The sequence below is a fragment of the Cebus imitator genome, unplaced genomic scaffold (genome assembly GCF_001604975.1).
Source record: "Cebus imitator isolate Cc_AM_T3 unplaced genomic scaffold, Cebus_imitator-1.0 Scaffold320, whole genome shotgun sequence".
NCBI classification, from domain to species: domain Eukaryota; kingdom Metazoa; phylum Chordata; class Mammalia; order Primates; family Cebidae; genus Cebus; species Cebus imitator.
Genome location: NW_016107635.1, coordinates 1,418,899 through 1,444,002, shown reverse-complemented (window position 1 = coordinate 1,444,002; position 25,104 = coordinate 1,418,899). Strand labels below are relative to the sequence as shown.

Sequence of the window (25,104 nt, the reverse complement as noted above, 5' to 3'; positions counted from 1 at the left end):
CCCTGGGAGGTCAGGGCACAGCTTGGTTTTTACATTTTAGAGAAGCAATTGTGGGTGTGGGTTCCATGCTACAAGGATATGGGGATGTTTCGGTTAAGGTAAAGTTCCTTTGACATCTTTTAGTAGCTGCCCTTAGAGACAATAGATGACAAATGTTTCCTATTCAGATTTTAGTTAATCTCTTTAGGAAAGGTTGGAAAGAAAAAGATCTAGCTATGTTAATAGACATTCTTTTTTTTTTTTTTTTTGAGACAAAGCCTCACACTATTGCCCAGACTGGACTGCTCTGGTGTGGTCCTGGCTCACTGCAACCTTTGTCGCCTGGGTTCAAGTGATTCTCCTGCCTCAGCCTCCCGAGTAGCTGGGATTACAGGCACCTGCCACCACGCCCGGCTAATTGTTTTGTGTTTTTAGTAGACATAGGGTTTCACCATGTTGGCCAGGCTGGTCTCAAACTCCTGACCTTGTTGTGATCTGCCCACCTCAGCCTCCCAAAGCACTGGGATTACAGGCATGAGCCACAGCACCCTGCAGACATTCTTTACAGATGCAAGTTTTTCACTACAAAGAATGGCTTTTCGGGGCCATTTCAAAATATAGCAAAGAAACATGTTTTGAGGTAAAATATTTTGCTTTTCTTCCTTGTCTCGTAGTGTTATGCCAGAGACAGGTTGGAAAGTAAGTCACAATATATAGGATTAAATAAACCCATCTGATAAGAATTTATGATTTGTAGGGCATGACTCCCCAGGCCTCTCAGATGGTAATTTGGGCAAGATAAAAAAAAAATCAGAGTTGAGTTGGTCCTCATAAATATAAATAAGATCCGGAGTTGAAACATAATAATAGAATGTAATGCCAAAAATGTTCAGGTCGCATTAAATGTAAATAATTAATTTGTTTTAGAAAATATTTCTTTTTCTTCTTTTTCTTTTCTTTTTTTGAGACAGAGTCTCACTCTGTCGCCAGGCTGGAATGCAATGGCGTGATATCGGCTCATTGCAACCTCCTACTCCCTGGCTCAAGTGATTCTTCTGCCTCAGCCTCCTGAGTAGCTGGGATTACAGGCACGTGCCAGCACGCCCAGATAATTTTTGTATTTTTAGTAGAGGCAAGGTTTCGCCATGTTGTCCAGGATGGTCTCGATCTCCTGACCTTGTGATCCACCCACCTTGGCCTCCCAAAGAGCTGGGATTACAGGCGTTAGCCACCACGCCAGCCTATTTATTATCTTTTTTTGAAACACGGTCTTGCTCTTTTGTCTAGTCTGGAGTGCGGCGGCACAATCACAGCTCACCACAACCTCGACTTCTTAGGCTCAAGCCTCCTTCCCACCTCAGCATCCCAAGTAGCTGGGACTACAGGCACTTGTCACTATGCTCAGATAATTTTTGAATTTTTTTGTAAAGACAGTGTCTCACTATGTTGCCCAGGCCAGTCTCAGTAATCATCCTGCCTCAGCCTCCCAATATGCTGGGATTACAGTCATGAGCCACTGTGCCCAGCCGCAAATAGTGTAAATACAAAAATTAAAAGGCATAAATTAGTGGAATAGGTTTAAAAGCATGACCTAGTTATATACTGTCTGCAAGAAATTAACATTACATATAATGATATAGACAGAGTGAAAGCAGGTGGATGGAAAAAGACACATACAAATCAAACAAAACTGAGAGTAGCTTTATTAACAACAGATAAAGTAGGCCTTCCAAATAATTATCACAGAGGGACATCAAATAGTGATAAAAGATCATTTACCCAGAAAACATAGAAATCCTAAATGTTTATGCATCAAACAACAACTGTGAAATGTGTGAAGTAAAATCTAACAGAACTGAAAGAAAAAATAGGCAATTTCACAGTGATGGTTGGATACTTCAATACCCCTTTCCAAAACTGATAAAAACTAGACAGTTTAGCAATAATATATAGGACTCAATAACATCATCAACAAAAAAGATCTAGTTAACATTTATAGAACCCTATGCCCAATAAAAATAGAATATATATTATTTTCAAGTGCCTATAGAACACATACCAAGACAAGACTATATTCTGGGCCATAAAAAAGGCCTCAGCAAATTTTAACATTCAAATTGTACAGGGTGCGTTCTCTGACCACAATAGAATCAAACAAGAAAGCAGTAACAGAGCAGCAACAGCTGCCTTCAGCAGCTTTGGACTGCTGTAGCAAAATAACATAAATTGGGTGGTTTGAACAACAGACTTATTACTAACACTTCTGGAGGCTGAAGTCTAAGACTGAGGTGTTGGCTAATTTGGTTTTTTGGTAAAATTCTCCTTTCATTGCTTTTCTTCTTTCTGTGTCCTCATATGTTGGAGAGGGAGGGAGCTCTGATCTCCCATCTTCTTCTTGCAAGGTACTAATCCCATTTATAAGGGCTTAACTCTTATGACCTAATCCTCTTCCCAGTGCGTCAACTGCAAATCTCATCACTTTGCAGGTTGGTTAGGATTTTAACATACAAATGTTGGGGGGGGCATACACCTTCAGCCCATAACAGAGATAACAGAAAAATCTATAAATACTTAGAAAGTAAACAACACACTTCTGAATAATCAATGGGTCAAAGAGGAGGTCTCAAGGGAAATTAAAAATGCACTGAACTTGATGAAATAAAAATATAATATATCAAAGTGTGCAGGGGACACAGCTGAAGCCACAATTCATCTTTTTTTGTAATGTATCGGTTTCTTTATATTCAATGAGAAGGAAATATATATCCCTAAGTGCATACATTAGAAAAGAAAAAGTTCCAAATCAATAATCTAGACTCCCACCTCAGAAACCTAGAAAAAAAAAAAAAAAAAAAAAAAAAAAAAAAAAAAAAAAAAAAAAAAAAAGAAAAAAAAAAAAAAAAAAGAGCAAAATAAATCCAAAGGGCGCCAAAGGAAGGAAATCAATGTGTTAGAAAACAGAAAAGTCAATGAAACGAAAAACTGATTATTTGAAAATGACAATAAAACTGAAAATAGCAAGATTAAAAAGGATGAGAGAAGACATAAATTACCAATATCTGAAATGGGTGATATCACTGCTGATCCTGTGTAAATCAAAAGGATAGTAAGGAAATGCTACAAATAATTTTACACATATAAATTTGACAAGTTAGATGAAATAGACCAATTTCTTAAAAGCATAAACTACCACAACTTACCATTATGAGATAATTTGGAAAGCCCTATAACTATTAAGGAAATTTATTTTTTTACTTTAATCTCTGCTTCCCCTCAGCTCCAAATCCCTGGTCCTACATAGTTTCACTGGAGAAGTATACCAAATGTTTAAAGAAGAATTAACATCAATTCTAAAAAGAAAAAAAAAAATCCAGAAAATTAAGAGAGAATACTTCCCAAATCATTTTAAGACAGTAGCATTATCTTGATACTAAAAGCAGACAAAGATAGTTCAGAAACAGAAGACTACAAAGACCAATAGCCCTTAAGCATATACCATAGTTGTAAAAATCCTTAACAAAACATTAACAAATAGGATTCAACAATACATAAAAGATAACTATACACAGTGACCAAGTGAGGTTTATTACAGGGATGCAAGACTGGTTTCCTATCTGCAAATCTATCAGTATATTATAATAACAGAGAGAAGAAGAAAAATCACACCACCATTTCAATGGATAATAAGAAAAGCATTTGACAAAATTCCACACCCAAAATGATTTTTAAAACTCTCAAAAAAATAAGCATAGAGAAGAACTTGAAGAACATCCATAAAAGAGCTACTGCTGACATATGTATGGTAAAAGACTGAATGCTTTCTCTAAAAGGTCAGAGACAAGAAAGGCAATTCACTCTACCCCTTGTTATTCAACATCATGTGGGAAGTCCTAGCCAGTGCAACAAGGGGGAAAAAAATCTAAAAAGGAAGAAGTCATTCAAATTAGAAAGGAATAAATAAGACTGTAAGACTGACCCATTGGCAGATCACATGATTTTTTTTTTTTAATGTAGAAAATCTCAGGAAATCTACAAAATAAATTTACAGAAGTAATTAGTAAGTTTGGCAAGGTCTCAGAAGGCAAGAAAAATATGCACCATGAATTGTATTCCCATATACCTGCAATAAACATGAATCTTTGAAATAAAAAAAAATATAATACCATTGGCAATTTCTAAAAAGTAATGAAATATTCAGATGTGAATCTGACAAAATGTATAAAAAATACAATTCGTTTGTAATCCCTAAAAAGTAATGAAATACTCAGATGGAAGTCTGACAAAATATGCATGGGCCATGTTTAGCTTTAGCAAAACTTTAAAATACTGGTGAAAGAAATCAAAGAAGATCTAATCACATGGAAAGACATAGTGTATTCGTGAATTGGATGGCACAACATAGTAAAGATGCCCACATGCCTCGAATTGATGGAAAGGTTTAATATAATTCCTATCAAAACCTCAGCATGATTTTTATAAGTATCGACAAGATTTTTCTGAAATGTAAATGAAAGGCAAAGGAACTATAATGGCCAAAACTTCTTTTGAAAAAGAAGAATAAAGTGGAAGAAGTCGGTCTACCCTATTTTTAGGCTAAATATATGCTTCTTTCACCCCATCCTCATTAACTTTTTATCACATTATACTTTTGTCTTTCTTCATAATATTTTTGACTCTACGAAATAATCATTTTGTTTGTTTACTTGTTAACTATTTGTCCCTTCTCTAGAATGTAAATTCTATGAGAGAAGTCTTGTCCTTCTTGTTTACTTCTGCATTTTCAGCACCTGAAACATTTGCTTGGCACTGAGTAGGTAAGTGTTTGGTGAATATTTGTTAAATGATCTAAAGAAGGACTTAAACATATGGAAAAGAAAAAAAAATCAGCTAATAGTTTAAATTACCTTGATTTATTTACTTATGTTTTTTATGTATTTAGGGGGTACAAGCAGGTTTCTTTCATGCATACATTGTGTAGTGGCGAAGTCTGAACTTTTATTGTACCCAATCAGTATTTTGTCAACCCTCACACGCCTCTCATGCTTCCATCTCCCTTTTTTAGTCTCCAGTGTCTATCATTGCACTCTGTATGTGCAGGTATACCCACTGTTTAGCTCCCACTTATAAGTGAGAACATGTCACATTTGACTTTCTGTTTCTGAATTATTTTACTTACGATAACGGCCTCCAGCTCTTTCCATGTTGCTGCAAAAGACATGTTTTCATTCTGTTTTATGCTGGAGTAGTATTCCATGGTGTGTCTGCATGTGGGTGGGAACAAGGGAGGGGCAGGTGTGTATACCACATTTTCTTTATTTAATCAATTCTTGATAGAGAGTCAAGTTAATTCCATATTTAAGCTATGGTGAAATAGCACCCCTATGTTATTATTGTTTCAATAAACACATGAGAGCCAATATCTTTCTTTTTTGTTGTTGTTTTTTAAAACAGGGTCTCACTTTGTCAACCAGGCTGAAGTGCAGTGGCGCGATCTTGGCTCACTGAAACCTCTGCCTCCCAGGTTCAAGGGATTATCCCACCTCAACCTCCCAACTAGCTGGAAGTACAGGCAGGCACCACCACGCCTGGCTAATTTTTGTTGAAACAGGGTTTTACCATGTTGGCCAGGCTGGTCTCAAACTCCTGGCCTCAAGTGATCCACACGCCTAGGCCTCCCAAAATGCTGGGATTACAGGCACGAGCCACCTCCACCAGCCTGATAAAATGATTTCTTTCTCTGAGTTTATACCCAATAGTGGGATTGCTGGATTGAATGGTAGTTCTGTTTTTAGTTTTCTGAAAAATCTCCATACTATTTTCTATAGAGGTGGTACTAATTCACATTTCCACCAACAGTTTGTAAGTGTTCCCTTTTCTCCACAGCCTCACCAGCATTTGTTGTTTTTTGGCTTTTTAATAATAGCCATTCTGACTGGTGTGTGGTGGTATCTCACTGTGGTTTGGATTTGCATCTCTCAGCTGATTAGTGATGTGGAACACTTTTTCATATTTTTGTTGGCCACTTGTATGTCTTCTTTTGAGAAGTGTCTGCTTGTCTTTTGCCCACTTTTTAATAGGGTTATTTGTTTTTGCTTGTTGAATTCTTTAAGTTCCTTACAGATTCTGGATATTTGACCTTCATCGGGCGCACAATTTGCAAATATTTTCTCCTATTCTGTAGGTTGTCTGTTCACTCTGTTGATAATTTATTTTGCTATGTAGAAGCTCTTTAGTTTAGTTAGATCTGAGAACTTAGTCACAAATTCTTTCCTAAGGCTAATGTCTAGAATGATGTTTTCTAGGTTTTCTTCTAGGATTTTTATGGTTTCAGGTATTAATCCATTTTGAGTTTTAAAAAAAATATATATATATATGGGAAGAAATATGAGTCAATTTTCATTCTTCTGCACATGGCTATTCATTTTTTCAGTACCATTTATTGACTAATGATATGACTTGGACTTGTGTTCCCACCCAAATTTTATGTGGAATTGTAATCCCCAATATTGGAGGAGGGGCTTGGTAGGAGGTGATTGTATTATGGGGCCAGATTTTCCCGTTGCTGTTCTCGAGATTGTGAGTTCTCACGAGATCTGGTTGTTTGAAAGTGAACAACATCTCTCATTTTGCTCTCTTCCTCCTTCTCCAGCCATGTGAAGATGTGCCTCTTACCTCTTCACCTTCCTGCAGGATTTTAAGTTTCCTGAGACCTCCACAGCCATGCTTCCTGTACAGCCTCTGTAACCATGAGCCAATTAAACCTCTTTTATTTATAAATTACCCAGTCTCAAGTATTTCTTTATAGCAGTGTGATAATGAACTAATACAACTGGGGTATCATTACACCAGCATATATTTTTGTTGACTTTGTCAACTATCATTTGGTTATAGGTATGTGGCTTTATTTCTGGGTTCTTCATTCTCTTCTACTGAACTATGTGCCTATTTCTTTTATACCAATACCGTGGTTTTGTGGTTACTACACCTTGTACTATAATTTGAAGTCAGATAATGTGATGTTTCTAGCTTCGTTCATTTTGCTTGACATTGCTTTATTTGGGTTCCCTTGTAGTTCCACATAAATTTTAGGATTTTTTTCTAATGCTTTGAAAAATGATGTTGGTGATTTGATAGGGATTACATTGAATCTGTTGATTGCTTTGGGCAATATAATCCCTTTACCAATATAGAGTATCCAATCCATGAGCATGGGATATTTCTCCATGTATTTATGTTATCTATAATTTATTTCATCAGTGTTATAATTTTTATAGAGACCTTTCATCTCCTTGTTAGATACATTCTTGGGTATTTTATTTTTATAGCTAATTATAAATGGATTGCTTTCTTAATTTTATTCTCAGCTAGATTGGTATTGGTGTATGGAAATGTTACTGATTTCTTCATTTTGTTAAACTTGATAGAGTCTCTAGAGTTTTTTTTAGATATAAGACAATACTATCAGCAAACAGGGATAATTTGACTTCTTCTTTTCCAACTTGGATAACTTTTATTTTCTCTCTGTCCTGATTTCTCTGGTGAGGACTTCCAGTGTTACATTGAAAAAGAGTGGTGAAAGGGGACATCTTTGTCTTGTTCTAGTTCTTAGAGGGGTTGCTTTCAACTTTTCCCCAATAAGATATTGGCTGTAGGTCATGGCCTTTACTATGTTGAGGTGTGTATCTTCTACGCTTACTCTGTTGAGGATTTTTTTTTTTTATCATTAAAGGATGTTGAATTTTGTGAATGCTTTTTCTGCATCTATGGAGATTATCATATGGCTTTTGTCCTGAATTCTGTTTACGTGATGTATTATAAACAGAAATGTTTCAGAAATCAATATGTTTATTGATTTATGTAGTTGAATCTTCATTACATCACAGAGATAAATTCCACCTGATCATGGTGTAGTATCGTTCTGATATACTGTTGGATTCGATTTGCTAGTATTTTGTTAAGCAAAATACTAACATCTATATTCATCAGGGATATTAGTGTGTAGTTTTCTTTTTTATTGTTTTTATTTCCTTGCATGGTTTTGGTATCAGGGTAATATGGCCTCATAGAATGAGTAAGAGAATTTCCTCCTCCTCATTTTTTGGGAATTGTTTCAGGAAGATTGGTATTAATTCTCTTTGGATGTTTGGTAGAAGTCGGTTGTGAATTCATCTGGTCCTTGACTTTTTGTGTTGTTGTTGAGAGATTTATTATTATTATTTTTGATTCAATCTCACTACTCATTATTGGCCTGTTCAGAGTTCTGTTTTTTTCTGGTTCCATCTCCATAGGTTTTTTGTGTTGTCAGGAATATATCCTTTTTTTTTTCTTGTGAACATAGAGTTCTTCATAATAGTCTCTGATGATCTTTTGTATTTCTGTGGCATCAGTTGTAGTGTCTCTTTTTATAGTTCTGATTATATTTATTTTAGTTTTCTCTCTTTTTTGGCTAGTGGCTTATCAATTTTGTTTATACTTTCAAAGAATCATTTTTTTCATTTCATTGATGATTTGCGTTGTTTTTTGGGTCTATTTCATTTCTTCTCTGATCTGTTATATCTTTTCCCCTGCTTACTTTGGATGTGGTTTGTTCTTATATTTCTAGTTCTTTTTTTTTTTTTGTCTCACTCTTTCACCTGGCTGGAGTACAGTGGCACAGTGTAATCTTGCCTCATTGCAACCTCTGCCTCCCAGGTGCAAGCGATTCTCCTGCCTCAGCCTCCTGAGTTGCTGGGACTACTGGCATGTGCCACCATGCCCAGCTAATCTTTGTATTTTTAGTAAAGACCATGTTTCACCATGCTGGCCAGAATGGTCTCAATCTCTTGACCTCGTGATCCACCTGCCTCGACCTCCCAAAGTGCTGGGCTTACAAACATGAGCCACCATGCCCGGTGGATTTCTAGTTCTTTCAGGTGTGATATTAGGTTGTTAATTTGTGATAATCTTTTGACATAAGAATTTAATGCTATAAACTTTCCTCTTAGCACAGATTTTGCTGTACAATACACATTTTGAGATACTGTGTTTTCATTATCATGCAGTTGTTAGCAGAGGTTGTGGTGAAGTTAAGCTGGGACCTTGAACACAAAGTAAGCCAGTCTTCATCGCCTGATGGTGGCAGCAGTGGGGTGTGTGTGTGCCTATTTTTAGGCCCCAAAGTAGCTTACACTGGCTTCAATGTTAGTAGGTTTTTGAGGGCTGATTCATGGGCCATCAGCTGGCTTGCTTGGGAGCCAATAATGGGAGCAGTGGGCCCGATGTGTGGGTAGATTTTGGGTCCCTGGGAAGCTGGTATAGTGTGTCTGATGGCAGTAGTGGTGGTCGAGAAAGCCAGTAGGACCCAAGCAACCCGTGTTGGTCTTTTGGGAGCTGTGATGGGTTAGGCGGACTAGTTCCCAGTCTTACAACCACCCATAGCAGGGTAGTGTGTATTGTCCTGAGTGTGCTTAGGAGAATGTGATCTACCCTCTTCCTCTCCCAGCAGGCTGGTGGCTGCAGCCATGCTACCTTAAACTCAGCCCCAAGGGTGGGGCATAGTCCAGCATTAAAGGCTCAGAATGGTGTCAGCTGTGAACTTGTGTCCAGAAGGGATGGGTTCCTTCTCAAGTGAGCCGCATGGGCAAAATGCTGTGGTGTGTACCACTTGAGTCTTGGTCTCACAGCAGCCCCTTGCAGGGCATAGGATAGCCTGGTCTCCCTGTCCCTCCTTGGCTGGGTGGTAGCTGCAACCACATAACCCAAACTCACGCCAGTGGTAGAATGCAGCTCAGCATTGAACTTTCAAAATGGAGCTTTGGGCCTGATACCGGAGAAGGCAGAGTCCATCCCAGGCAAGCAATGTGGTTAAGAAGCCATGGGAAGTACGGTCCATTCATGTCTCAGTCTCAATAGCAGCCTGCAGCAGGGCAGCAGGGAGCTTCCCAGGGGTGTGTGGAGCACCCCGTCTTCCCTCTGCCTCCTTACAATGGTGCAGCAACCGCCATGTCTGCAGATCCCCAGTATCTTGGCTCTCAAACTGGTGCCCAGCTGTGTCTACTCCAGGTTCAGATGCCTGTGGGATTTTATGCGAGTTCTCATTCTGTAGCAACGTTTTTTTTGTTGTTTTTGTTTTTGTTTTTTCATCTATTTGTTTTATTGCATTTTAGGTTTGGGGGTACATGTGAAGAACATGCAGGATTGTTGCATAGGTACACACGTGGCAGTGTGATTTGCTGCCTTCCTCCCCATCACCTACATCTGGCATCTCTTCCCTTGTAGCAACGTTTTTATGCAACCTTTAGGCACTTTGTATGTCAGGCCAAAGGCCCCAATATGTTGAGGGTTTCTCCCACAGCCAAGGCGTGAAACCCCATTTTGGAGCTCTGGGGCTTTCTCTCCAATTGTTTCCCCACATCCGGGAGCCCTTTCCAGCTCTCAGTTGGTTTCTGACTGGACAAGCTGCCTCAAAGTCTCTGCTTACTTACTCCTGGTGCTTCTCATTTCTTCTTTGATGAATCCTAGCATTCTCTTCTAGATGATCTGTTTGAAATGTGTATAGGTACTTACTATTCTGGTTCCTCTCCGTGGAGGGGGCACATACTGCTTGCATTTAGCTAGATATCATGATTCCTCCCAACTAAGATGGGTTTTCTTTTGGGATTTTGGTTAATTTATCATTTGTTCTTTATTTATTAACTGTCTATTATGTGCCAGGTTAGAAGCCAGATATATGTTTTCTCATACAGTCTTCAGAAGTGCCTCCAAGAGAGACATTTGCATTTTACAGATGAGGAACCTGAGGCTGTCTCTGAGGTAAAGCAGCCTGCCGGTATGCTCAGTGTCACAAATCTTTCATTGGAATTCAGTCCTGACTTTAGTCCTCATATTCCTGTCTCCAAGTTGGCTCCTCCATTTATGGAAAGGAAACTGAGTCCCAAACAGCTTCAAGAACTTGTCCAAGTTCACAAGGCAAGTGAGCGACAGTGCCTGGTAATGAATTCTAGTCTTGCTCTTCTAGTACATCAGGTGTCTCTTTTCTAACGGAGGAGAAAAGACTAAAGCCTCCCTATTTCAATATTCCCTAGTCACTCCCATCTGCAGAGATTTTATTTTCCCCAACAAATTTTACCATACTTCTTTATGTTTGTTCTATAACTAACTAGTTCTCTGACGGATGTGTATATTTATCTTTCAAACCAGATTCTAAGCCTTTTACAAATACCTATAACAGCAGAACTATTTGCTGACCACTGTGCTAAGTACTGCATACATTTATCTCACTGTATTAGTTAGCTCTTGCTGTGTCACAAATTATCTCAAAAATCAAGTCACTTAAAACACAAAGTATTTATTATCCCACACAGTTTTCAAGGGTCAGAAATTCAAGAGCAGCTTAGATGTGTGGTCCTGGCCCACCCCTACAAAGTTGCAGTCAGAATGTCAGCTGGGTTGCCAATATCTGAATAGGCTTGATTGGGGCTAGATAATTTATTTGCAGCCTCTCTCATCTTTTGCTGGCAGGCCCTAGCCTTACTGGCTGTTGGCCGGAGGCTTTACTTCCTTGCCACATGAGACTCTCCATAGGGCTGCTGAAAACATGGCAGCTTGCTTCCACTAGAGTAAATGATGAGAGGACAAGATAGACAGAGGGAGAGAAAGATCTCTCTTATGATCTACCCTTAGAACAACATACCACCTCCTCTGCTATATACTATTGGCCACATAGACCAATCCTGGTGCAGTGTAGGAGGAGTCTACACAAGTATTAACACCAGAAGGCAAGAATCATTGGGGACCATATATGAAGCTGGCTATCATGCTATTTACCCATCACAGTGATCATGTGAAGATAGGCGACTTTATGTCACTGCCTGAAGGTTATACAACTTACAGAAATCAGTGTGGATTCAGATCCGAATTTAATACACAGACACACTAAGTGTCCTTTCTGGCACCCCACCAATTCATTCAGCAAATAACAAGTACCAACTCTGTGCTCGATGGCTTAGGACCACCAACATGGTCCACACTATTATAACATATACATTTTGGTGAAGGAAAGATAATAATCAATGAACTAATTGAAATATTAATAATATACAAGTCATCTCAAATGATGGCTAGATCTCACCTGCCCCTACTTATCCTCAAAAGCACAAGGCATGAAGTCCATGATACAGGAAGGAATGATCATATGATGGTAACTGGTAAACCCACTTCATGTACTTAGAAAGCCTTTTCCACATGCATGATTCAAATCTTCCTTTAATTCGCTGTGTGATGTTGGTCAAGATCCCTCACCTTCCTGATCCTCAGTTTTCCATCAGCAAATCATCTTGGGGAGAGAGACTATAGGATCTATAAGTTTGCAAAATGCTTTAACCTAAATGGAAGTGAGTGTAGTGGACAGAGAACACCAAGCTGGGACAGGGGAATCCTGGATTTACATTCTCCACTCATGTGCTGAGGAATCTGGGGTGATGGCCCTTAATTTTCTGGGTCTCAGTTCTAAAGTAAGGAAGTTAGATCAGCTCTAAGGCCTGCCATGTTTCAACTTCCTAAAACTAGATGTCAGTCAGTCAGTAAATGACAGGACTTCTTAAAACTAGATGTCAGTCAGTAAATGACAGGCTCTCTTAAAACTAGATGTCAGTCAATCAGTAAATGACAGGACTTCTTAAAACTAGATGTCAGTCAATCAGTAAATGACAGACTCTCTTAAAACTAGATGTCAGTCAGTAAATGACAGGATCTCTTAAAATTAGATGACAGGCAGGCGCAGTGGCTCACTCCTATAATCCCAGCACTTTGGGAGACTGAGGTGGACGGATCACGTAAGGCCGGGAGTTTGAGACCAGACTGACCAACATGGTGAAACCCCATCTTTAAAAATAAATAAAATAAAATAAACCCCAAAAAACAAACAAACAAAAAAACTAGATGTCAGTCAGTCAGTAAATGACAGGGCAGTGAAGTGGCTTGCCCATTAGGCAGTTAATAGCAACAGAGTTGGGAAATCTGAGAAGCCCTGCCTCTGTCACCACCAAATTGTATAACCCTCTCCTCTGCTTCCTCCTCTGCAAAATGGGAATCATAACAGCACCTACCTTGTCTGCTGCAAGAAATTGCCACAAACTAGGTAGTTTAAAATAATAAGAGGCCAGGAGCGGTGGCTCATGCCTGTAATCCCAGCATTTTGGGAGGCCAAGGCGGGGGCATCACTTGAGGTCAGGAGTTTGAGACCAGCCTGACCAACATGGAAAAACCCCATCTCTACTAAAATCACAAAATTAGCCGGGCATGGTGGTGCATGCCTGTAATCCCAGCTACTTGGGAGGCTCAGGCAGGAGAATCGCTTGAACCCAGGAGGCAGAGATTACAGTGAGCCAAGATTGCACCATTGCACTCTAGCCTGGGCAACAAGAGTGAAACTTCATCTCAAAAAAAAAATAAAAAGATAATTATTAAGAAATGTATTATCTCCCAGTGCTGGAGGCCAGAAATCCAAAATCAAGATGCTGGTGGTTTGATTTGATTGATTTCTGGTGGTGCTTCTGCTAGAGGCTCTAGTGGAGAATCTGTCTGGTCTCTTTCAGGTTGTGGTGGCCACAGCATTGTTTGTGGCCACATCGCACCAATCTCTGTTCCACCCCCACATTGCCTTCTCCTCGGTGTGTGTAATTTCTTTCAGCCTCTCTATCATGAGAACATTTGCGACGGCATTTAGGCCAACCTGGAAAACCCAGGAGGGTGTCCCCAAGAGTTTTGACACAACCACATCTGCATAACCTTGACCACAGAAAGTCACATTCACAGATTCCAAGTTCTAGGGTTTAGGACAGGGACATGTCTTTGGAATCCATCATCAGCCTACCACGCTACCTCATGTATTTGCTATAGGGGTAAATAAGTTAAAGCAGGTAAAGCGCTTAGATAAAATCTGGAGTTTAGTGAACACATTTGAAAAACAAATGTGGTAGAGAACAGTGGGAGATGGGAGAACTGAGACTCATACCCTGCCTAGCTGTCTCCTGTTACCTGGTAAGAAGGTCAGTCATTCTTTTTAGCACCCTCCATGAGTCTACAAACAGACTGAAGCCAGGCCCCAGTACCCACAAGACTCCAAATGACCCTGTGACCAGGTGCCCTCCTATCTGACAGTGAATTTTCAGAGACAAACAGGGGCTTCCTCTGAGCTTGTATTAATATGTACAGCACTTCACTCACATGGAAAATTGATTTTTCTTTTTAAGCACAAAATGCAGCAGTTTTATGACCTTTCTGCAGCTTGACAAAGGCCATTTATAACCTAGTTTCTCCGTCACTCTTCCTGGTGCCCGTCTCAAATGTCTTGAAGAACTCTGTCATGCATTTGTAATTACAAATTCTTCTCAGGCAAAATTTAATTTCCAAGAGAGCTGACCTTTTTTTGTTATTGTGGCTTTTGTAAATTAATTTTTGTGTGTATGTTTTATTATTGGTGTTGTTTAGGACGACGGTATGGGGAGGGGAGCAGGGAATTGGCTGGTAGTGGGGGCACGGTGGGAAGGCATTTTAATCAGTGATGTCCAGTGATGGATGAGGAAGGCTGGGCTCTGGGTGTTAATCTTTGTGGACAAGAAATGCCAGCAGGAGGACTGAAATAAAAACCTAGTGCCTCATTTCCTCTTCTGAAGTCAGGAGTGTTGAAACCACTTCTCCATCAGCTCGGATGGAGAAGATGAGCTCAGCCTCATCAAATGACGGAAAACTAAATTAAATCAATAGCCAACTGTCTCCACAGTATATGATTTTCCACTGAAGGAGCACATAGCAGGTGCCAGACACACTGACAAGAGCATTCTAGCTGAGGCCATTGAAGGTTGGACTCCTTGGGGTTTACTTAGGGACCAGAGGGCTATGGGAAGGGCTATGCATATGGCCAAGCAGAGCACTTGAAGTTCGCTGAAAAGGGAGGACCTTGATTATCATTTTAAGGCAGATTAACTTGTTTTAAGATTCATTTACTTATTTAGGCTGGGGAGTGATGCTGTGTAGAAATACCACTCTGTTGGCCATTTGGAGGCTGGTTTTGAGAAGGCCTGACTGGAGTCCGGCAGACTGGTTAGGAGCCCTTTCCGTGGTGTAGTGAGTATGTAAGAATCTCACTTAGGGCTCTGGGGACAAGGGTGGAGAAGAAGAGACATATTCAAGACAGCAAGGAAAGTAATTCACATTTTTTGAGTACCAAATTATGTACCGAATTCCGAAGGAAGGTATGTGCCCTCATGATCCAACTTTAGCTTTGCAACAAATCTGCAGTTGTAGATGCTGTGTCCATTGATTAGATGAGATCATTGAGGCTCAGAGATAGCAAGTCACTTCTCTGGGTCACATAGTGAGAAGGGGAAAAGCTGAAAATTAAACTTATCCTGGTAGAGGCTTTTAAATATAGGACTGGCAGCCTCCCTATGTGACCTTTCTAGCAGCAGACCCTGTAGGGTAGTAGCAATAGAAGCAATCATGAAGAGGGCCCCAGCAACGTCAGTGTTAATAGCAGCTAACATTGCTGCACCGTTGCCACGTGAGCCAGTGTTCTCCACGCTTTGCTGACTTTATCATCCTTCATTCTCACAATGCCATAAGCAGGTAGTCACAAAAGTCCCATTTTACAGGTGGGCACACCGAGGTTCAGAGAAGTAAAGGGATGTGTGGAACTTGTCACACAGCTATTAGTTGACCAAAGGAGACGAATACCTCTCTGTCGGTACCCGACACATGTCTCTTCCAGGAGGGGGGAGGGGGCGTGATGGGGCCCACAACCTCCCAAGCCATAACCACCCTGTTGCCCTCTCTCTGAGCAGTGCCCCGAGGAGCTGAAACCCATGAAGGATGGCTCCGGCTGCTACGATCACTCCAAAGGAATTGACTGCTCTGATGGTTTTAATGGCGGCTGCGAGCAGCTGTGCCTACAACAGACGCTGCCTCTGCCCTACGATGCCACTTCAAGCACCATCTTCATGTTCTGCGGGTGAGTCTCTATCCCCAAGGCCCAGGTGCTCCATTTATAGGAGTGAGGGATGCATGGGAAAATGGTCAGACACTACAGCCCAGCAAGGCTGAACCTTGACCTTCAATGAAATGGCCTTTCTGCCTCTCCTGATTCAGTCCTCTCCCAAAGCTGAAAGTATAACCTTTTGTTGGGTGGGTTAAAAAAGAAAGAAATGAGAAAAATAAATATCGGGTTAATAAATATAATAAAGAGAACCCATGCCGAGGCCTCACCCTAGAGTCGGGAGCCTTTTCGTGCTGAGGCCTCCTGGCCTTCTGCATCTGCCCATATGGACCTGGTCAGTGCAGTTTGGAGACAAAAGCAGACATCTTGGAGATGTTCACAAAGGCTTCAGGTGCGGTGCACGGAAGCACAGGCTAAGCCCAGGCTTCAGACTTGGTTTCAGCAGGAAGTTAGCAATATGATTGTAGTGTTCAGCCTTTCTGTGCCCTGGTGTCCATATCTGTAAGGACAATTAACTGGAGGAGGGGAGGGGCGGAGGAAACAATGCAGTAAAGCTTGCAGGACAGCTCTGGCTCTCGAAGGACTCAAACTGAGTTTTGAAATAAATATAAGGCTGAAAGAGGAACACTCTGGGACCAACTTGCTGACTGACCTCCGACAAGTCCTATTCTCTCTCTGGGCCATGGTTTGACCATCTGTGAAAAGAGATCTTTTTGGAAGGATGGCTGATGTTTCTTCCAATTTACCTTGCTTTCATTTGAAGACTGCAATGGCAGTTACCTCTGCCTTTGACAGCACTTTGCATAGCATTTGGTCCTCAGTAATCACTCAAGAAAACAGACTTTTTTCTTCTCCTCTTCATTTTCTTTCTGATTATGTCTTAGTGTTAGAGTACTTGCTCATCTTTTGACATTCTGTGACTCAGAAAAATAATCTCATACTCGTGGGAGAAATACGTTCAATGCTCTGTTTGCTAAGACAGAAAAGCAGAACAGGATTATTCGACAACCTTTTTAGCCCTGTGTTTCACAAATAGGGGGTGAGCGTGGGCATGGATTTAATCCTAGTTTACCAGAAAAAATTAATTTAACTTGCATGATTCTAGTGCATAGAGTACAGTTTTTCTTCAAGGGCTTATTTCAGGGTCTCCTTTCCTGCCCTAGTTGCCCTTAGGGCTGTAGGTGCCTTTGTGCAGGTGTAGAAGCAGCTCACTGGTGGCCCTAGATATGTATCAGTAAAATAAATAAGAAATAAATTAGGATATGCAGACCTGAATTTATAGCGGTCTCTCCTCAGCTTAAGTGGCTGCAGGGCAGTGTTGAGTAAATTATGCATGGCTTTAGATCTGCAGGCTGCATACAGAATCAGCCATGTTCTTGTCACTGTTGTTTTTCTCTCTGTGTGTTTGGGGTGGGGTGAGGGGTGTTCTTCCATGGCAAATAACAAGAGTAACAGCAGCAGGAGCAGCAATAATGGATTTTGATATCGGAAACTATTACCACCTTCCATCCACAGCACACTACAGGGAACCACGGATTCAAAAGCCACGAATTCTAATCCTAGCTCTACCGCTCTCTCTTAGGCATAAAGAAAGCCTTTCAGGACCCCTGACCTTCTGTTTTCTCACCTGTAAAATTTTAATAGCAACCTTAATATAATGTTAGTTGTGAAGAATGCAAAGCATTTCACATTTGTTACCCTCTGAAGGCTAAGAAACATGCCCAGGGTCATATGACTAGTGATGAGGCTCAATACCTACTTGCTGTGTGACCTTGAACAAGTTAATTACCATCTCTGTGCCTTGGTTTTCTCACCTGTAAAATAGGGATAAGTTGTATCGATCTATAGAGATGTTATAAGGGCTAAATATATTACCATTTACATTAATATTTGTGACATGCTTTGGAACAATGTCCTGCCCAGAGTAAGCACTTTATGTGTTTGTTAAATAAATTAACTTAAATGATTCTAATAACATTTGCTAGTGACCTGATGCACTAGACAGGACTAACCTATTAATATCTTGTGGAAGGACTGTGAAAGTCTGAAAGAAGAATGAATGGGTGAGAGTGTGTTGTGAGCTGCTAAAATCCGTCCAAATGGTAACAAACAGGACAAAAAATAAAGTAAAACCCAGGGATCCTAAAGCCAACTGCAGTTTCAACAGGATTTGGAAACTGTCTATTAGAAATGCAAATGAGAAGCTACCACACTTGTTAGAAGCACTGTAAACAATGAAAGCTATTAGCAGGTACTTGCGATAGATATGGTCCAGAGAGAAGTGGGATGCTATTGAATTAAGCAGGGAAAACAAAATTAACTCATGCTCAGGGGGACATTTCCAACTTGCTCAAAGCTCTAGGACCTTCCTAAGAGTGTTCTGGATAGGAGAAAGTTTAATAAATCTTTTTGCAACCAGGTTAATAATAACAGCTAACCATTACTAAGCACTTTCTACATATCATGACTGTTCTAAGTGCTTTGGGTACATTAGTTCTTTCAATTCTCATAACAACTCTACAAAGGATGTACTATTATGATTCCTATTTTATGTTTTTTGAAAAAGCATAGAGTGGCTCAGTAACTGTCCAAGGTCAGATATTTTGTAAGTGATGTTGTCAAGATAGAAACTTAGGTATTGTGGTTCTAGGCTCGGTCAGGACAGATCTGATATCATTGCTGGCCTGTCTGGCCACATCCAGCAAGTCACTCAATTTCTCTGAGCCTCTGCTCTTCTATGTAGAATTAGAAGTGATTGTAGCACCATTGTGAAGATTAAATGAAATTATACATGCACAGGAGCTGTCATAGTTAAGCACTCAGTAAATCATAGTTATAATTAGTCTAATAAGTATAAAACCATCTCATTTAATTATGTTATTACTGGATTTTATGACTTGTTTACTACTTTGTCTCCAGCGCCTAAAACAGTGCCTAACACATAGTAGGTTTTCAATTAATAATTGTTAAGTGAAATTTCTTCATTAACAAGGCTAAAGAAATTTCCAGTCTGACTTTTCCAGTTGTGTTTCCAGTTAGGTTCCTCTTTCTAGGTTAGGCCTCCTGGTTTCAGTTTCTGGAGTTTTGACATTGTTCCCACTGTAGCCTCTCTCCTTCCCCTCCATAGCTCTACTGACCCATTTGTCCCTGGCCCTTCAGCTTTCATCTCCAAGTCTCAATTCAGGCATCACTTTTTGAACAAGTCTTCTCTGAGCCCTAAGAGGGATCAGGAGTGATATATGCAGTCATCTTGGAACAGGGTAATAATACCCATCCTTTCAAATGGACACTATATAAATGTTGGCCCAATGTCACATGGGGTTGGGGCCTATATAGAAAGGACATTTTTCCTTGTCTGTTTTTAAATTTTTATTATTATTATTTCACTTCTACTTACAAGGGAGAGGGACATTTACATTTTGTCTCAAATTCTAATTTATCCTGGTGAAATCTTGACATTTCTTGCAGACTGGGCCTCTGGCTGGCTTCCCTGATTGTCAGCCTCTCATCAGCTTAAGTTATCCAAAACTGAGTGAAGCATCCATTCTCTGGGGCTGCACAGCCCCCATGGCTCTCCCGGTGATAGCCCTATAACTTGGTTGATTTACCTGCATTCCTGTCTGTACCTGTGACACTGTGAACTCCTCATGAGCAGGGACTAGGCCCTAGACACCTGTGTGTTTGCATTGCCATTCCCACTGCTTGCCCAAAGCCTTATTTAGAAGCATAGTGATTGAATTAAAGAATTCATCCACCTAAGATTTGTTGTGCCTACTCTGTGCCTGGTCTTTGATTAGATGCAAATAAGCATTGAGTACAAATTCTTGTTCAGCAGGGGCAAAGAGGTGCCTAAGCCTCACTGGGTCCTGATTGATGTTGACAGAGCGTAAGTTCCATAATGATAAACAGAAGTAGGTGAATTCAAGATAGGTTAAGAAGGTCATTGGATACTAAGCTAAAGCCTGCAGAATAAGCCCTTAGAATCAGTCTTGTAGGTGAGAGGACATCACCTCCTATGAAGACCTTGGCAAGTTACCTAGCAACAAAGTTTGTTTTATTTGTGTGTGTGTGTTTACAGTGTCTACCATGCACACTTCCAAGAGCACTTATTTTATTCATATAAAAACAATATATTTTTAAAAAGCTACTCATATAAAGATAGGAACGATCAGGGCCTTTTTAAGGAGGGAAGAGAAAATGGTTTCAGAAGCTCTAAATTAAAGAGTCACTCAACATGAGATAAATTTAGCTTTGTGCTTCTTGGCAACTGAAGTAAACAGAGAGAAAAAAATATACATTGTGGATTATATAGTTGTCCTTGTATGAGAAAAGCAAAGTTGTAGCTTTCTTTGTTTTGTTTTGTTTTGTTTTCAGGAGGTATACATCTTTTTTCTGGCAGTATTTGCGAAGAGAGTTATTTCTCATATATTCAAGAGATAGTGAGCCATTTCATCAACATTTTTGAACTTTCAGTATTTTTCAGGTCATTTAGAGGAGGAAACAGAGGCTCCCAGGGTGGGGGTGCTCACAGCCAGTCAGGAGGTAAAAATGGGGTAGGAGCTTGAGATATCCCAACATTCTTGCTTCCAATTTAAATGAAAGTGACCTAAAAACACAATGGCTCAAAGAACACATCCAGCCTCAAATAGTCCTCACTAGCCTCTCTGTCTAATATTCTCTTTATGTCATTTTAAGAGGGAGAGGAGATAAATAAACATGTTTAATATCCATAGTGACTGGAAGCCACTTATTTTCATTGTCAAAGCTGAAATCTGTTCTAACAGTAGAAAACACTGAACTACAGAACAGACTGTGGTCTTCATTTGGATTATCAGTAATAAGTGGAGGAGTTGGTGCGAGGTGGGGCAATTCATTCAGGCACGCCTTTTATTGTGGTTTCCACCTTTAGGTTAAAGCCTGAGCCCTTACCCCTTTCACTTCTGGCTGAAGGACATGGATTTTACCTCTAATCGTTAACATAGAATACTTGATGCCAGGTTCTTGCCAAACATTATAACCTTGTTTTTTCTTCTTTTTAAACATTTGTAGAAACTCGGGTGTAAAAAATATTTACCGACAATTGATGGAAACACGTAATGTCCATCCATTTGTTTGGATAGATATTTGCCAATGTGGATTGTGTGGCACATTAGTTTCATGAGATGCTCAAATGTTAAAAAATAAAAAATAAAATTAAAAAAATAAGAAAACGAAAATATGAAAACTAAATGTTCAGAGTTTCCCACATGGAAAATTCTGCACTCCCTAATTGCCTCTTACGGGTCCCCAGTGAACCAAGGGATAGTCAAGGCTCTCCCAAATCATGCAGTGGAGAAACACATTTCATTGATTCCAAAGTGCCCATATTTTCTGAAGTTGGAAGGTATCTTAGTTTTAATGATTTGACAGAGTTTTTTGTTTGTTTATTTCTTTCTTAGTGTTATGTAAACTGCTAGTGTTTCTTACAATTGTTAAAAGCCTTAGACTAGATAAAATCTGCTCTATAATTAATCCAGAGTTCCCCATGGAATTCTATTTTCTATGAATTCCTTTCCTTTCTTTTTCTAGAAACTCTAAATTTTCCCTTGAATAAAACCTGCAACTAAAGACCCCTCAGAGAACACCTCCTCTAATCTTCATTCTGGTTCATGTTGGGACAATACCGAGGGTCTTGGTGAAAAAGACTCCCATGACATCAGTGAGAAGGGTTAATGCAGTTGAGTTCGTTAGGTTCCGGTTCTAGCCCTGATGATCCCAAGGTTAAGTTTCTCACAGGTGTCTGCATTAGGAAAGCTGTTTCTTTCTTGCCTTACTAATAAGATATTTAGACTTATCCCTAACATGGGTCCAAGCCTACCTGGTATGCAGTTCCTTGAGCTATTCTTACCCTTAACAACTTTTCTGCATTCTTTTCTTTTCTTTTCTTTTTGAGACAGAGTCTTGCTCTGTTGCCCAGGCTGGAGTACAATGGCTGGGCAGTGCTCAGCTCACTGCAACCTCTGCCTCCTGGGTTCAAAAATTCTCCTGCCTCGCCTCCCAAGTAGCTCAGATTACAGGCACCCACCACCATGCCTGGCTAATTTACTGTATTTTTAGTAGAGATGGGGTTTCACCATGTTGGCCAGGCTGGCCTCGAACTGCTGATCTCAGGTGATACGGCTACCTCAGCCTCCCAAAGTGCTGGGATTACAGGCCTGAGCCACCGTGCTTGGCCAATTAATATTTTTAAGGATTTGATTCCCTTTCTTATTTTAAAAATGTTTCTAGGATATACATTTGGATAAATAATTCTGTTGATTCCATAAACCATTGAGGAATAAATTAATAAATAAAGGAAAAAATACCTGAGAAAAAGAAATATTTTGCTTTGAGAGTTTGTACACAACGCCATTTGTCTGTAGGTCTCAGTTTTCTTCTTTGAACAGCAAACAGATGGGAGGAGGTCGTTTGTGATGAAGTGGAAGGAGCACAGGATTTAGAGTAAGAAGATCCAAGTCAAGGTTCTGGCTTTTCCAAAATGCTCATGTGACCTTGATTAGTGAACTTAGATGTCCCAAGCCTCAGGATCCTCAGCAGCAATGTTGGAATGAAAGTACCTATCTCACAATGTTGCTATGAGGATAACAACATGCTCTTAGCTAAACACATATAAGGTTTTATGGTGCACTCTCTAAAGTCCCATCTAGTTGTGGTATTCTCTATAAAGTGATGTGTGTGTTAAGAGTAACACACTCATTGCCTTCAACTAAAATGCCCGGTGTGTATCTTTGCACTGATTTTATATTTTTCATTTTGGCATATGTATAAATATAGTTTCATGTAGATCTTGGCTGGTTTCCGGTGAGCCTACACTCTAGAATTTCTGTAGGAAAAACTCCCAGATGACAGAATGTTCTAAAGAAGCTATATAATTATGTGGCATGGTACAAAAATAAAATTAAAAAAAGAAACCAACAACTAGATAGACCTTAGCATAAACCTTCCTATGCCCTTAGGTGGCTTGGGGGAGAGAACTCTTCCGTTTCAAAACTCAGAGGATCATTGGCCTTTGTGAGGATGGAATTTTTTTTCCCCAAATCTCTCCTGCAAGCCACAGTCTTTTCCCACCCACAGGGAAAAGAAAAATCACTGTAAATCCAAAGTTGTGATATGCTTAAATTCATACACACACACATTCACACACACACGTCTTAAGCTCCTAGGTTTAATTCCCAGCACCACTATTGACTAGACATATGTCCATGCACAAGTCACTCAAATTCTCTAAACCTCAGTATCCCCATCTGAAAGTGGAAACAATACCTCCCTGTACATGTCGTGCATTTTCTTTTGCTTCTGTAATGAATCACCACAAACTTAGTGTCCTAAAATAACACACACTTACTTTACAATTCTCAAGGTCAATATTCCTAAAATCTAGACAGTGGTAGCACTGCATTCTTGCTGGAGGTTTTAGGGGAAGATCTGTTTCCTTCCCTTTTCCAGCTGCTGGGGGTGTCTGTGTCTGCATTCATTGAGTCATGTCCCCTTAACGCTGCTCCCCTCTTTTTCTCCTCTGCTTCCAAGTTGCATCTCTTCCTGTGACTAACACCCTTATCTCCTTCTTTTGAGGAACCATGTGATGATATTGGGACCACCCAGGTAATCCAGGATAATCTTCCCAACTCAAAATCCTTTACTTAATCACATCTTTGAAGTTTCTTTTGCCATGTCAGATAACCACAGGGTTTCGGGATTAGGACGTGGGCATTTTGAGGAGGCCGTTATTCCACCTATTACAGAGTAAAAGGAGCAAACCAGGTGATATATATAAAAACATTCCACTAAACTGTGGGATCCTGAATGCAGGGCTGAGCTTTGCAAATACCTGTGTATGCACACACACATGCAGAGACAAATACACACACATCCACACACACATAAATAATGCATAGATTTAACTTCTATATAATAATTTCATATGTACAAATACACAAATTATATGTATAGCTTATTTACAATGAATGCCACGTTAGAAGTTTCCAATTACGTGCTGTGAAGCAGGAAAGAGAGGGAATCAAATTTAGAGAGAAGCCAGCGACTAGGATATGAGAACCATTGGAAATAAATTTATACTTCCTAGGATGTGTAAATGGGCTAATAGACTAAATAGTAACAACAATAACAATAATAAGCATAATCGCTGATGAGTTACCTGAATATTGTATGAGAGATACAATTTCATCCTTTGTATAAGTTATCTCTACTTCTCACATCAGTCTCATGATAAGTATTGCCATTTTTCTTAATAGATTATGATGCTGAAGCCTAGGGAAATTAGCAGACTTGATCAAGGTGATATAGCTGGTAGATGGCACATCCTATATTTGAACTCAAGTTTAATTAGCTCTGAAACCTCAACTTGTGACTCCCTTAGAATCTCAATAAATTCACCAACATAGAAATTATACAAACTACATTGTCAGACTAAAAATGTAGTAATATTAGAAAAAAAGAGAAACAAACAAATCTATTTGAGAACTATAGTCCTAAATATCTTCTAAGTGACACTTGGCTGTGGAAAAAAATCAAACTCAAATTTTCACCTCGTTAGAAATGAGCAGGAGCATGAGGGCAGCATATCAAACTTATGGGGTATGGGCAAAGCCTCAGTCAGAAGCTTCGCCGCATTTATTAAGAAGCAAGAAAGATTGAAAATAAACAAATGAGGCATTTGACTCAAGCAGCCATAAAAAGAATTATAAAACAAAGTCAAAGAAAACAGCAGGAAGGAATTAATACAAATAAAAGCTGAAATAAATTAAATAGAAAAGCAAAAAGGAAGCTCATCAATAAAATACAAAATACAAAAAGGAGAAAGCAAAGAAAGAACACAAACATGTTAGGAATGAGCTAGGGCCTTAACTGTAGAAAGATAAAAGATAAAAGAAATTTCATGGGCTGGGCGCGGTGGCTCAAGCCTGTAATCCCAGCACTTTGGGAGGCCAAGGCAGGTGGATCACGAGATCAAGAGATCGAGACCATCCTGGTCAACATGGTGAAACCCTGTCGCTACTAAAACTACAAAAAATTAGCTGGGCATGGTGGTGCGTGCCTGTAATCCCAGCTACTCAGGAGGCTGAGGCAGGAGAATTGCCTGAACCCAGGAGGCG

The 25,104-nt window shown here is 39.8% G+C and overlaps 1 protein-coding gene across 4 annotated transcripts in view; it reads left to right on the top strand.

The window, feature by feature from the left end:
* Positions 1–25,104, top strand: part of ASTN2 (astrotactin 2) — a 950,477-nt gene that overhangs the window by 569,863 nt on the left and 355,510 nt on the right. For all 4 annotated transcript variants that reach the window (XM_017504318.2, XM_017504317.2, XM_017504316.2 and 1 more), the window contains one exon: positions 15,801–15,967. In XM_017504318.2, the coding sequence (XP_017359807.1) occupies positions 15,801–15,967 (167 nt within the window). The remainder of the gene's footprint in view (positions 1–15,800; positions 15,968–25,104) is intronic.